General features: G+C 32.7%; 1 protein-coding gene across 1 annotated transcript in view; it reads left to right on the forward strand.

The window, feature by feature from the left end:
* The first annotated feature begins 242 nt into the window (after positions 1 to 242).
* LOC123714197 (probable G-protein coupled receptor 158) overlaps positions 243 to 15,184 on the forward strand; it is a 113,106-nt gene continuing 98,164 nt past the window's right edge. Inside the window, exon 1 of the mRNA XM_045668385.1 lies at positions 243 to 451. Within this exon, the coding sequence (XP_045524341.1) occupies positions 265 to 451 (187 nt within the window). The 5' untranslated portion in view covers positions 243 to 264. The remainder of the gene's footprint in view (positions 452 to 15,184) is intronic.

A 15,184-nucleotide genomic window follows, 5' to 3' on the forward strand; every position in this document is an offset into this window, starting at 1 on the left:
ACTATGTTATTAGCGTATTTATAACAAAAGCTCAATTTCAGCATTGCTTATGAATTTTTCTCTTTAATCAATCTTATCTCCTATTAATATTCTTTATATCATACACTGTTTTCCAACGTGTTATAATTAAATAAAACTAAATAGTTTTATATATTTTTTTAAAAGTTTAAAATTGGAGCTTCAATGGCAACTGAAGTCTGAAAAGTTTCACTGCCCTACGTCAGTACACGGCGCGCGGCCGAAAGATGAACACGTGATGACAAAATGCGGACGCTTCTCCTGATATACTTCGTGACGTTAGTTCAAAGTGATATTAAGGGTGAAGTTAAGTTAAGGCACGCAAGGACCTTGATAAGGCATGGCCGGTCGAGGGTGCACTTTGCACGACTTCACACAAGGTCGCGGGACCTTGTTCCTCAAGTTATAGAAGCTGAAATTACGAGTGAATTGGGTAAGTTATATATATTAGAAAAAACTTACTTTTAATGTTTTATGAGACACCTGTCGATAGTGTGGATTAAAACCAGAGTTTTGTAACCATCGATAAATAACTGCGTTCTTTAAAATCAATTAAGATCTTTCAGCCTGTCACGTTTTGAAATTTGAGCTGCGGTCTACTGATTGTTTTAAAAGATTAGAAGTACAAGAAAATAGATTAAATATTTTTTTTAGTGGTGAAGATTATACAATTACTTATTATAGTTTGAATGTATTATTAAAATAAAATATACAATGTTTTCGCTTTTGAAGTAGTTCAAATACAATGAGGATTTTAGTAAAGGCGCGGCAATATATTTAGCAAGAATCACAAAAAAAAAATTTTGTTAGATGGAATCAAAAACTTTAGTTTTCATGATCAAAATTCTTGAATATATTAGCTTAAAGAATATTAAGATATATAATTATATACAATGTGAAAATATTATAGTAATTCTAAATGTAAAGACTAAAATAGATTTATTTTATTTTTCAAATATTTATTCATCTCAAATAATATACCTAATTCGTACCCTATTAAAAATAAACAACGATATTGAAGCTCTTTTTAAAACGCCCAATTGTCATGCAAATCAAATTCAAATATATAACATATAATTTATTACAAATTCAATCACTATGTTGCTCTAAAATTAATTATTTAGTCTTTTAAAAACATAACAAAAATGTTAAATAAACAAATCTCATATGTACACTAAAACATGCAAAATACGGGTATGTTTTTTATGCAAGTGGCATTGCAATCAGAAATATTTTATAGAATTTATTTCTTAATTTATTAGGTCCCAACTGAAGTTATTGATATTCAGATCTTTATTTATAAATTACCGAAACATTATTGTAGCTAAATTTAGCTCTCTTTTAATTTTGAAGAACAAAGGGTCCAATCCTTTTGATCTTTATAAAATTTTAAGATGGTACAAAATGATATTAACACAAATGTAAGTTTATTATTTGTATAATACTTTTTATAGTTAATTACAATACAATTAATGCATTTACGTATTATATATTTGTAGTTAATATGGTCCATTTAGGTAAAATTAATTTAGTAATTAGTATTAAATACAAAATAAATAGATTGAAATGTAGTTCAGCAAACAGAGATTTGGACTTCGTTAAAAAGTTTAGCTTAACACACATAAACAAAGTAGAAAAAAACAAGAAAGTACTTAATTAGTTTAACTGAAAAATGACTCAAGATCAACCAATTTACTTTAATGGTAATATTAATTAATTGTAATGTTTGCTATGAAGAAATAAATATTTTTATCTTTCTATTATTATTATTATTTGAATTTTGAATCAAACGCAGCAATATCTTTCAAAAGTGAACTTATATTTTAGATACCTACGAATCTTTATGTGAAATAAAGAATCTCAAAAATTTCTTACTACCAAAATGGCGCTAAAAACAGTAGCGTGAAAGCTTCATTGGTATGTATTTAAACTGAATACATTAAATGAAGATGCTTAATTGTGACCTAATTTGCTCTGTTTTAATCAAAAGCGAAAATCACGACATAAGAAAGAAATTTGAGCACTGAAACTTTATCTAAAAATACTTTCAGTATTCGCAAAGTCATCTTGAAAACAACACCTTTTATTCCAAGGCCTCAACTAATCTTTGCCCATAATATATTTTCAGGTAATTTGTATGAATTTTTGTCTTTTATACACTCACAATAATTTCTGTTCAAATGACGCGAAAATAATATAATTATTAAAATTTGATAAGATGGCCGTTATTAAAATTAAATTATAGTCTACAACGTTTAAAAATTGTACATTTTACGGTTGTTTTAAAAGTTATTAAAAAAAACATACGAAATACGTGATAGAAAAGTATGGACAAAACATTTAGTTATTTAATGTTTATTGTTGAGTAAGAGGTTAAATGTATAAGTTACGAGTTTGTTAAGCTGTCACGGCAACTGTTCATTATAAAGAATAAATCCTTTATGGGTTTTGGATAATGCCTTTTATCTTAATTGTATGAAGTTACGGGGTAGCTTTGTTTGACACATTTGTGAAGTTTACATCTTCTACGGTACTAGATGTGCTCTGCTGTTCCACCCACCTTGTCTCGGTTGTCGCACGATGTTCTGTAGTCTGAAGCTTTCTTCGATAAATACGCAATAAATATTAATAGAATATTACTTTTTTGGTAGATATTGATGTCGTCTATAAAACAATAGTACATAACTTTGCTCTATTGTCAATAGTTTTCGTAGTGTATGCGATTTACGAAATGGTATTTTTCACACCTTGGGTTACACAATCGTAATTTTATACAGAACGCTAACTTTTTACGGCCCTTTTATGGATCCTATTTAATGAAAATAATCAAATCTAGGAAAGGAAAGTTCTTGATTAATCTTTTTAATATTAGTGTAGATAAGAGTTACTTCAAACAATCTATAATAGATGAATATACTCTTTATGTAAAGACGTTGTTTCGCTTAGCTTTCTTCATTTACGAAAACAACATCATTTTTTTGTATTGAAGTACATTATCAATACATTAAGCAGATGTGATTCTGTATAATTTTATGACCCAATTTTATCTAACACGCACGGCACACTATGATGAATCGGTTACACTCATTTTTAACTTTACGGTTTTGGTGAATCAAATTTTTAAAGTCAAGTTGTCTTTATAGCTTGGGCGAGTATTTGGATGATAAGTTTGACAACAATTAATTATAAATAGCTTGATTTATTATTATGACAGATGTTCTTATTATGTGACCTAATGTGACATTTGCATGCCTATATTTGTATGGCCGATTGTGCGGATTTTTATCGATATAATTTCTTGCAAAAAATAATTTTTTCCTACCGCATTTACCATTGAGAGTGTTCAGAGGAGTAGGTCGGACTAATAATACATGCAGCTAAATTTCATAATCGGACGTCGAGGTAGAATACGAAATTCCATCCGTGTTACCTCGAGGTCTGTCGTTCCACAACTGAGCGTTTTAAGGCAGTTTTTTCCGCGGACCACCACTATGTGGAACCAGCTGCTCGCTAAATTTTTCCGAACCAATTCGACTTAGGGTCCTCCAAGAAAAGAGCGTATCATTTCTTAAAAGCCCGGCAACGTACTCGCGGCCCTGGCATTGAGAGTGTCCACGGACGGTGGTATCACTTAATATCAATTGAGCATCTTGCCCGTTTGCCCCGTTCTATAAAAACAGGGTTTTTGGGTAGTTTTTAATGAGCTTTTGCTTTAAGCAACGGATTTTATACATTACTACATATTTAACACTTGATAAATTTTTCGTTGATCAGCTCAAACGGCGCTTCCACGCCGTGACTACGTAACAACTTAATCTCAATCATACTGCAACCACGCAGACACAAGTATCGTCATGGACGGACAACGGCGTTTTGTCGAGTACTAATTTCCGTTGCAACGCTCCCTGCGTTTGACATTTAAGCCAAGAGCAGTCTAATTTATGGGATCATATGCAGCCGAATGCATTTCCATACTGATATTTTAATAATTCATGCTAAGTTATATTTGAATACAAAACATTCCTTTTCAAACAAACTGCTGGTACTACGCTGCTAAACTGATCTTTTGACGCCTCGGGAAGTTCACGCACGCTTGATGTTTGAATATACACGGCAACCACAGTGTGAAACATTCCTTTATGTTGGTTAAAAAGGTTTACTATATATTTTATTTTATTTATGCACTCAAACATCACATATGTTAAAATTAAGGCCATCAAATACTTATGAAAATATGTTATCAAAAGGATATACACGTGTAAAAATAACGTGAGAAGTTAGGAAGGCGCAGCGCTTACCAGATCCATTCAACTTCTCCACAATCGAGTAGCCCGCAATATAGCAGTACACAATTCCCGAAAAGACCTTTGGATCGAAAAAGTCGCATAGATCCGCCAAGCATCCCCGAATATACAATGTAAATACATAAATAGCAATTAACAAAGCAAAAGAAAATAATTAACAATTCAAGGTTGCTAAAACGATTCGGCGAAAGGTCTCTATGAAGATGCTGGAAATGTATTTCGGAGATTTTGAATAAAAACAAAGACCCTAATCTAAAACATATGATGAGTGTCTTAGCATCATCGGTCGTCAAGGCAAAAAGAAAATACCATCCGTATCACCTCGACGTCAGTCGTTCCACAACTGAGCGTTTTCTAAGGCAGATGTTGCCGCGCACTACCGCTATGTGGAACCAGCTGCCCAGTGAAGTATTTTCGAACCAATTCGACTAAGAGTCCTACAAGAAAAGAGCGTACACATTCTTGAAAGGCCGGCAAAGCACTTGCGAGCCTTCCGGCAATGTGAGTGTCCATGAGCGGGGTTATCACTTAGCATCAGATGAGCCTTTGCCTCCTATTACATAAAACAAAGCACTAAAATGGGTACAGACTAATTCTAGTATCTGCTTCATTTATTAATTTATTTTAGACAAAGGCCTTTTTTGCTAGGATTCCAAAATATTCGGACTAAGCCAGTATGTTGATAGTTGCTTGTAACGTTAAAATTTTGAGTCTATACTGAAATATGTAGACAGGGTTAATTAAATAAATATATACGACATACGGAAGTCACACCTTTTGCTAAGTTTCCAGAATCCCAGGATCTTGAACTAAGTCTAATACTTCTTAGCACGGTCCCAAATGCGACCATCTTAAACACTGCTGAGTGTCGGTCATCTTCAGTATGAGACTGAAACAGTGTAGTGTTTTTTAACTACTAATTTAAGTGTTTTGTTGCATATCTAATTGAAAATTAGATAGAATACCTACTTGATAATCGAGGCTAACGGTCAAAGTGGCTTCCAGTCACCGCTTTCTTATAAACTAAACGAATACTAAACCGAAACTTGAACCGAAATTGTATTGTTTATTTACACATATATAACGTCCACTATTTAAACCTTGACGTGTTTAATCTATATGAATATACTTACAAGGAGTATTAAGATTATCCATAGCGCTAAATAACCTTCATCATAGGCACACTCTCACGTATCTACCCTGAATTACACACTAACACACAACGCCGGGTGCGTTAGATATAAAGTATATGATTTAGATAAAAAGTATATGATTTAATTATTGATTTTTGCTTCCTAAATTTTGTTTTTTCATTCCATTGGTTATGTCATTAGTATAATTAAGTTAAATAATATTGGGTCCTTACATATGAAATTAGCGTTTTGTATGGGAGGAACAAAAAGTCGAATATTTTTAAATATAATATATTTAATTAATCAAAGTATGAACCATTGTTTTCTATGCACTTTTGCCATCTCATAGGTAGATCATTGATCCCTTTACTAAAAAAAACAATCGGACGGGAATCAATAAAATCTGAGAAGGCGATTTGGACTGCTCCATCAGAGTTAAATTTTTTCCCTTGCAAGAAGTTGTCCCAATTTCGAAAAAAATGGTAATCTGTTGGAGCAAGGTCCGGGGAGTACGGAGGATATCTTAGACATTCCAATTGAAGCTCTTCTAATTTGGTAGCCGTCTGTTGTGCAGTGTGTGGTCTAGCGTTGTTGTGCAGTAGCAGTGGCGTGGAGCAATTGACCAGCCTAGGTTGTTTAGCCGCTAGCTTTTCCATCATGATTTGCAATTGCTGACAATAGACCTCAGCCGTAATAGTCTGGCCAGATTTGAGAAAACTGCAATGAACAATACCGGCACTAGTCCACCAAACGCTTACAAGTAAGTTTTTTGGGGTTAATTTTCGCTTGGGGCAGGATTTGGCTGGCTGGCCAGGATCCAACCATTGCGCTGAGCGCTTCCGATTATCGTAAAGAATCATTTTTCATCACAAGTAATGATTCGGTTTAAAATACCTTCATTATTGTGCCGGTTCAGTAATGTAACGCAGCAGTCGACGCGCGTTTGCCGGTTTGCTACAGTCAATTCGTGAGGTACCCGCCTTTTAAGCTTTTTAATCTTCCCAATTTGCTTCAAGTGAATTAAAACAGTTTTATCACTAACACCGCAGCCTGCAGCTAACTCGGACGTGGTTTGCGATGGATCCACTTCCACAATAGCCTTAAATACTTCATTATCAACTTGGGTCTCAGGCCGTCCACGGGGCTCGTTCTGCAGGTCGAAATTTCCAGAACGAAAACGTTGGAACCAAAAATGAACTGTGTTTTCTTTTGCAACATGACACATCATTCACCCTTCGAGTCGTTTCCGCAGCACTAGTGCTACGGCGGAACTCGTACTCGTAAATAATGCGATACTTTAAGTTTTCCATTTTGTAATATGAGTGACGCAAACAGAAAAAAAACAGAAGAAAAAAAACAAATGAATGACGGTCATCGAAGCACAAATACATGAGTAAATAGCTATACAAATTTGAATTTGAAATTCCTAACCAAAGAGGAGGTATTTGAGGTCAAAGTGGCCAATACGACAAAACGCCAATTTCATATGTAAGGACCTAATACATATATAAATCTCGTGTCACAATGTTCGTTCCCATAAAGGGTTCGACCGATTCTTATGAAAATTTTTAATGCATATTCAGTAAGTCTGAGAATCGGCTACTATCTATATTTTAAACCCCTAAGTGACCCCTGAGTGATGAATGAGTGATGTTCACCCCAAATTATATTTTTCTGATTTTTTCTTTAAGATACAACATTCAAAAATACATACAACCCTTAATTTTAACCCCTCTACGAACAACCACTATAATAGATTGGTTATTTTTATTGAACTACGAAACATTTTTTTCCTATAAATAATATACATGGCTAAACGACGTTTATGGAGTCAACTAGCATATAATAAAAATTGTTTTTTGGTATATATATTTTAAGTTAGTCGTAGAAGTAAGAAATAAATAAATAATTATTATAAAAAACATCAGTATAATGTTTAATAATTATGATTTTCCGCGATCTAGATACTGTTAACAATGACTGTGTATGATATTTTAGATACAATACTTTTATTTAATTTTAATAATATTTTTTGTAATGCAAACGCATGTTTGATAAAATAGTAACTTTATGAAAACATAACGGATATTTAATTCCTTTTATAATTGGATATAAAGATAGTTACTCGCCGAGTTATAAAGTACTGGGTTTGATACAAATGATGAAAAACGGTTTAAAAAACCACATTTTCCCGTTGCTTCGTGAACACGTATTATTTCCAAGGCAACGCAAAGTTATTTAACCCCAATTGGAGTATCCAAAACAAAAACTAATTTTTAATTAAGTATTTCTTTATTTATTAAGAAATAGTTAATTAAAAAAAATACTATCAAGGTGTGATGTTTGAATATATACGAACACTATACGCTAAAACTTCCCTTTATGTTGGTAATTAATAATAAAAACAAAACACAAACAAATTTTGAACTATTTGTTTTTTTACGGAATAGACAAAAGCGATTGAAAATTTAGAATATTGGATGTTTTAGGTATACGTATCGCCTGAGTTGAGTACATTCAACCAAAGGTTTCAACAAAAAAAAAACATTTTAGGTGTAATGTACAGTATAAATATACCAGGTTTATTTACACAACTTTAAGGTTACCACCAACACTACCTAATTAAAAAAAAACTGAATTGCAAAATGAACATCAGAAATTAACAATTACTGCCAGTTCTTAAATCAAGGACGTAGATATTACGAGAAGAACTGGCAATACTGTCTCTTTTAATTTGCCAAGATCTTTTATATAAACGAAATGCAACTGATATTCTATACGAAATTATTCAAAGGTTGAACTATGTAGTCCTACGTAGAACCTACGTAGCAAAAATGCAATTGCCGGCATATATACTCTTACTTATTCATATGCCAATTATTTTAATACAGTAAACAACTATGTATTGGCTTGGTGGCTTCAGCATGCGACTCTCATTACTGAGGTCGTAGGTTCGATCTCCGGCTGTGCACCAATGGATTTTCTTTCTATGTGCGCATTTGGCATTCGTCGTAGCAAGTCGACGGTGTGTGTCAGGCACAAAAGGCTGATTCACTTGCCTATTCGATTAACAAAGGATCATGAAACAGATACAGAATCTGAGGCCCAGACCTAAAAAGGTAGTAGTGCTATTGATTAATTAACAACTATTTTAAATTACGTTATTTTCTTTTAGTATTCATAAACTCTATGGTGGTTTTAATAATATTAAAACTTATCTTAACGAAGAAGACGCCTATTCAAGAATTCAATAACAAAATTGCTTACCGTCGTTGATTTGATACTGAAGACTTATTATCCAATTTATCGCGGAAAATTAATTAAGATAACATTTCATCAAAGAAATATTGGAATAGTCGATAAATTAAAATAGCTAAGTGGCTCTGTATTTAAGATTGGGACCTTGCAAAAAAGTATTAGATTAAGCCTAAGATTTGGATTGAGAATTTGCACTAAGTGTGACTAACGTATGTTGTTTATACTTTTTTAATTAACCCTGTCTATTACGCCGTGTATGTCGCTCGTATGTACATAATATTAAGTTTCTCATGTAAATAAAATATAATTTTGTAATGAGAAATAAAGTTCTTTAAACATATATATCTGCATAGACTCTCAATTTACTTTTATAAGTAGTGTTATATAGATAAATTACAGCCTATATTGTTGTACTTTATTACTTTTTTCATTACTTTACACATTTATATACTAGTAGTCTCTCTTGTGGCTTCCTTTAAATGTCGTCTCGTTAATCTCACTTTCTAACCTGCTTATGGCGTCCACCCACCACCTCACCTGCCTTACCTTGCACCTCTTTATATCCCTAGGGTACTACTGTAATACCTTCTAGTCTCTAAACAGAAGTTTTAGCTCACTATGGACTGCCTTTGATCAAATGTTCATTCTTTTAACTTAAATATAATTTATAAGCGATAAATAGATCAACTATTTCAACCTTATATGATATTTTTTCACGTGACTTCATTTTCGCGAAATCCGGAAACATCTGCCAGTAAGCTAGACGGCCTTGTTATATATAACAATTGTTATTTACAAACCATGAAGACAGTCTGGCAATATTTAAATTAAGACTAAAAGACCATCTCTTGATTGATCCCAATTCTCTGCGAAATGAAAGTCCACCTAAGTTCTACTTCGCTAATTCATCCTTGAAGCTTTTCAATGACCCACGACGTGATAAATTGTATCTTTAGTATTTAGTAGTTTAGTTAAGTTTAGTAGTTCTCATGTAAGTGACTATTGTCTCGAATGAGAATAAATGTCTTTGAATCTAATAAAGTAATGTATAAACGTATTTCTCGTGAATTTATTTTGCGAATGAAATGAAAACGTGCTAACGTTGTGTCGTAATCGTTCGTAGCTTATAAGCACTCGAGCTTAACTAAGAAAATAACCTTGTAATTACTCGCATGAAACCTTTGCCTTGAGGCAAACATTAACTTAAAGTTGTGCAGCTACGATAGCAAAAACGAATACAATTTTCAAATTATTACTAACTGGCATTTACACCTTGCATTTGAAATATAACAGTATTTGGTAATTTCATATTATTTTTCTAATAATAGAGAATTTAATTTTTACTCCATATTAACCACTCGCGTACAACAATAGAATATAAACAAAAATTGAAATTTTATTTGCTATGTAAATAATAACAGTCGAAGAGAGTGTAATCTCGAGGTCTAACTACCATGATTTAGGAAATCAACACGCTTATAAAACAAAGAAAGCCTGACTGAGCAAAATGTGCCTTGGCACAAGTACATTTGTAAAACATAACGTTAATAATTCGTACTACGTCTATTTACTTGCAGTAAATGTAAATTTAAAAGCAAATACAGTGTGCATTTTGTTACCCACATGATTAAATTATATTTTGATTTTGTTTTTATACATTTTGGCGATTCATTTTTATTTATATAAGTTGCACAGTGTAATTTAAAAAAAAAACATTCTGTTAAATCAAATGTCTGTAAAAAATTGATTTTGAGTCGAAGTATTGTTTAAGCTATTCATTGGCTCAAGTTCACCGATTCTCGATAGTAGAGTTAAAATATAGTTTTAGCGAACTTTTTACACTAGCGAACGCGAGTGTAAAAACTCAGATCTATTATTATCTTAATATTCTATACGTTTGTTTCAAGTTCCTCTGGATGTAGCGTTTTTAAGTAAAATAAATAAAATCAGTGACGCTACAATCTTTGTAGCCTACATGCCATGATCTGATCATTTGTCAATCTAATAGGTAAGTAAGTGATCAGTCTCCTGTGCCTGACACACACCCACGATGTTTTCCTTCACCGTTAGAGCGAATGTTATATGCTCACATAGACAGCCGTTGGTGTGTACCAATCTCTGGTCCTTGGATCGAATCGAATCTACGACCTTAGGGATGAGAGTCGCTTGCTGAAGCCACTAGGCCAACACTCCTCTGTTAGAACGGCAATCTTGAAACAAGAGAATCAAGAAGCAACTTAAGCTTTATTGCTCTGCAAATTGGTTGGTGTCTCATTAAGTAACCAAACGAGCAGTTTTATCTATTTCGTTTGATTATTACGTAATATTATGAAAATATTGAAGAATTTGTGTTATTATTCATTAGTGTCGAAAAGGTTTTTTTATATTAAAAGTATTATACAGTTAGTTACATGTAAGAGATGGATTTGTCTAAGATCTAACAAGATAGTTCGGTGGCTTAAGGCCATAAGGCTAGCTATTGATGATGAAAGCTACTTATAATTTAAGAATAATTTTAGCGGCCTTTAATAAGACATAAATAAAGGGCGTAGGTGGTACGCTATAACCAGTGAGTGTGAAGTCATAACTTTCAAAAAGGTCACGAGTTCATATAGACAAGTTTAAATAGTATTCATAGCACACACAAGTAGTTCTTTTCTTCTTCTAACTTTATTTCTCATCCCAAAATTTATATTTTTTCCTGAGTAACTTAATATATAGGCACAGAAGGCTGATCACCTACTTGCCTATTCAATTTACAAATGATCATGAAACAGATATATAAATCTGAAGCCCAGACCTAAAAAGGTTGTAGCCCCATTGATTTATTATTTTTAGCAACTAGCTTAATTAGCCGTTCAATTAACAGCCTAGCCTTTTAACTAAACGGCACCGTTTAACTAACGGCCTGAAAGATGTTCTAGCATACATACATATATACGAACGATATACACGTCGCCATCTGACAGCCACCCTAATTTTAGCCAACTAGGCTCATTCTGATATTATTGATGAAACGCAAACAAGTGTTTTTGTCTAATACATTACAAGGCATTAAAAACAATACGATGAAATGGACCACTAAAATGTAGCTAAAACCTTTCTACATAACAATCAATTAAACTTCTCGATCAATTGAATAAGTTACATAAATTCAAATGTACCAAATAAACAGGCGAGGACTATTACGGTTTACGTCTTAGATTTTACTATCTCCATTTGGTTTATGTTTGCCTGGTAGTCGGTAAGGCGGGAAGGGTTTTATGCTGATATCAAATCTGAATATGGCGGAATATAAATAAAAGAGCAAAGGTTTTTTTTATAACCTAATTATTATTATTTTTAGGTTATACTTTTCTTCTATAGAAAACATTTACTGTGCCTAATAAAACAACTTACTTTAATGAAGCCGATTTTTGCTGCTTAATCGTTATTATACCATATCAGTAATTACTAAAAAAGGCTTAATTTGAAATCAAAGAATTTTGAGAAATCGCGTTTAAAGATTTGTTCCAATCCAAATTGAATAAAATACTTTTTATTAAAGTCACGATTATGAAACTTTACAAATTTGTTCTTTGATAATCTCGCTTTAGAAAGCTTAAAAATTAATTTCAATTTAATAAATAACGATTGTTATAAAACTTATTTATTTGGGCATTCAAATGCCTATTGACAAAAATTATGTTTTATACAGAATCATTGCAAGTAACGACTGCATTTTTTGACAATACATACCCATAAAAATAAATGTAAAATTAGAAGCACTATATATACATTTCTGTATTTTTCATAAATGTACATTGTGTTACCTATATGAATAAATGATTCTGAATTTAATACATATAAGACCTAAAAATTATCTACAATTTGTATAATGTATAAAATCAAATGAAAACTCAGTTTTTACATCCAACCAAATTTTCGAAACGTTAAAACAAATACGGACGGACACTTTACTAATTAGTAACTTGTAGCAGTAAGATCAGGGGTTGCGGGGCAGGGGTTTGAGAGGGGCGCAAAGATAATGACCGAGTTATTATTGTCTTTTTTCTTTGTCTCTCGGCGCTAACTAATTCTCGGGGAATTCCATTTTGTGTCTCTAGCATTTAAAATCACACTTTACCAAAAATTCGACGGCTCTTCCATTAAGGGAGGATACATAATAAAACTGCATAATTAAAATCAATAATCTAATATATAAAATTCCTCGTGTCACGGTGCTTATAATTAATCTCCTCCGAAATGACTCGACCGATTTTCGTGAAATTTTGTGTGCATATCAGTTAGGTCTTCAAATCTATTTTTCATCCTCCTAAATGTTAAGGGTGGTCCACATCTAAAATTTATTTTTCTTTTTTATACAAAATTTTTTGTTTTTATTGTTTATGATATAACATACAAAAATCCATATAACCCTCCCTCAATTTGCACCCCTCTACAATAAACGCCTACTTTTTATTTGTTAATTAAAAACTTATGACTTGACCTCTGAGGTAAATATAGAGAAAAATAACAGAAAAATCTAAAATGTTTTCATTCCGGAAAACCGAACAGTCTCTGGGGTAGCATAGCAAAATGTTCTATGTTGGTATGTACTAAAGAGGCAGGCTAAGTAAAATCACAATAAGGAGAAACGAAGTTCCCCGTTCCAAGTTTTCTATAAAATTTATTTAAAAAATTACCTTTGTTGCGGGTAGTTAGTTACAGTTGAAAGTATTCATCCATATATGAAATATAAAAAAAATATTTTATCCTATAAAACGGATATCGAGGTTTGTCTATGTCAAATTATTCCACTTAGACCCTACCATTATTCGGAATGTATTCGTTCCATTAACTATATTAACGAATAGAAAATACGACCAATGAACCACTCTTAGCCAACGTCAATATTATTTGGTCTTGTAAGAATTGTTGGTTAATATAATGTATAGCTTTTACGATTTGTATATAAACGTATGAAACATATCACTATTATGTTTGTATGTGTATTTAGGCGCTAGTTTATTATTAGCTGGTTCTATTATTTGAGTATCTGCAAACAATTTTAAAATACCTATTGTATAAATAGGGCTCATAATAAAAACGTATAGAGAAGCTGCATCGAACAGAAAATATGCCTTTAATTTTAAATCTTACGCGTATTCAGCGCTGGATTATTATAGATTGTCTAACTACAATATATACAAATATACAATATGCAGCGTTACATCAAATCAAGGATACATTTTTTTCGAGATAAAACCGTCGACGAAAGATTGTTAGCGTCGTGATATTAGGTCCTTACATATGAAATGGACGTTTTGTCGTACTGGCCACTTTGATACTCTACAGTTATTTACACTTGCAATTGTTTTTCGAAAACCGTGATTCATTTCACTTTCCCGTTTCTTTTCTTTGCGTCACTCTATTTATAAAATGAAAAAAAAAATCTTTAATGCGTTATTTACGAGTGCGAGTTCTACCGTGGCACCAGTCTGCATAAACGGCTCGAAGGATTAGTGATGATTACGGCGGCGCTTTACGGTTGGTAACGTTTTCGTTCTGGAAATTTCGAGACCAAAGTTGATAACGAAGAATTGAAGGCTATTGTGGAAGCAGGATCCATCGCAAAGTACGTCTAAGGTAATTAAAATTGAATCATTAACTGTGCTGCAAAGTGTTGTGTGTGATCTTGTACGATAATCGGAAGCGCGCATCGTAAAAGTTAAAGCCGAACCAGCCAAACCGAAAATTTACTTCGTAAAAAGTTACTTGAGAGCGTTTGGTGGACTAGTGCCGGGGTCATTCACTATAACTGTCCTAAATCTGCCCAGACGATTACGGCGGATGTCTTTTGTCAGCAACTGCAAACCATGATAGAATAGCTAGCTGCTAAAACCTGCTGCGACCAAGGCTGGTCAATCGCTCTGGGCCACTGCTGTTTTACGACAACACTAGATCATACACTGCACAACAAACTGCTGTCTGCTACTAAATTAGAGGAGTTTCAATTGGAATGTCTAAGGCATTCCCCGTACACCAACCTACCGACCTTGCTCCAACAGAAAACAAAGTTTTGGGAAATTCGGATAACTACTTGCAAGGTTAAAATTTCAACTTTGATGGGGCAGTCGAAACCGCCTTCAAAGATTTTAGTGCGAATGTTTTTTTGAAGTGAAACTTCTTTATCGGCGTTAGAAAAAAAATTACCGTCACATTTTCCGTTACGCGACATCTTTTTCTTGTCCCTTTCATGGGACTTCATTTCAAATATATGATAACGATAACAATGCTAGTAATAATTCTATTACAATTAATGAAATTCTGTAATAATCTTAGCAGTAATTTAGGTAAAATGAAATAATTGTATGTATTCATGTCTATGATACTAAAAGCCTTTTGTTAAATTTTGTCTAACTTTATTTAAGCAATTTCTGTAAAGTTGCATATAGTAGATAATTTTTCGAAAAATAAGGTCATAAAGAA

The sequence above is a fragment of the Pieris brassicae genome, chromosome 9 (assembly GCF_905147105.1).
Source record: "Pieris brassicae chromosome 9, ilPieBrab1.1, whole genome shotgun sequence".
In the NCBI taxonomy this organism is placed as follows: Eukaryota; Metazoa; Arthropoda; class Insecta; order Lepidoptera; family Pieridae; genus Pieris; species Pieris brassicae.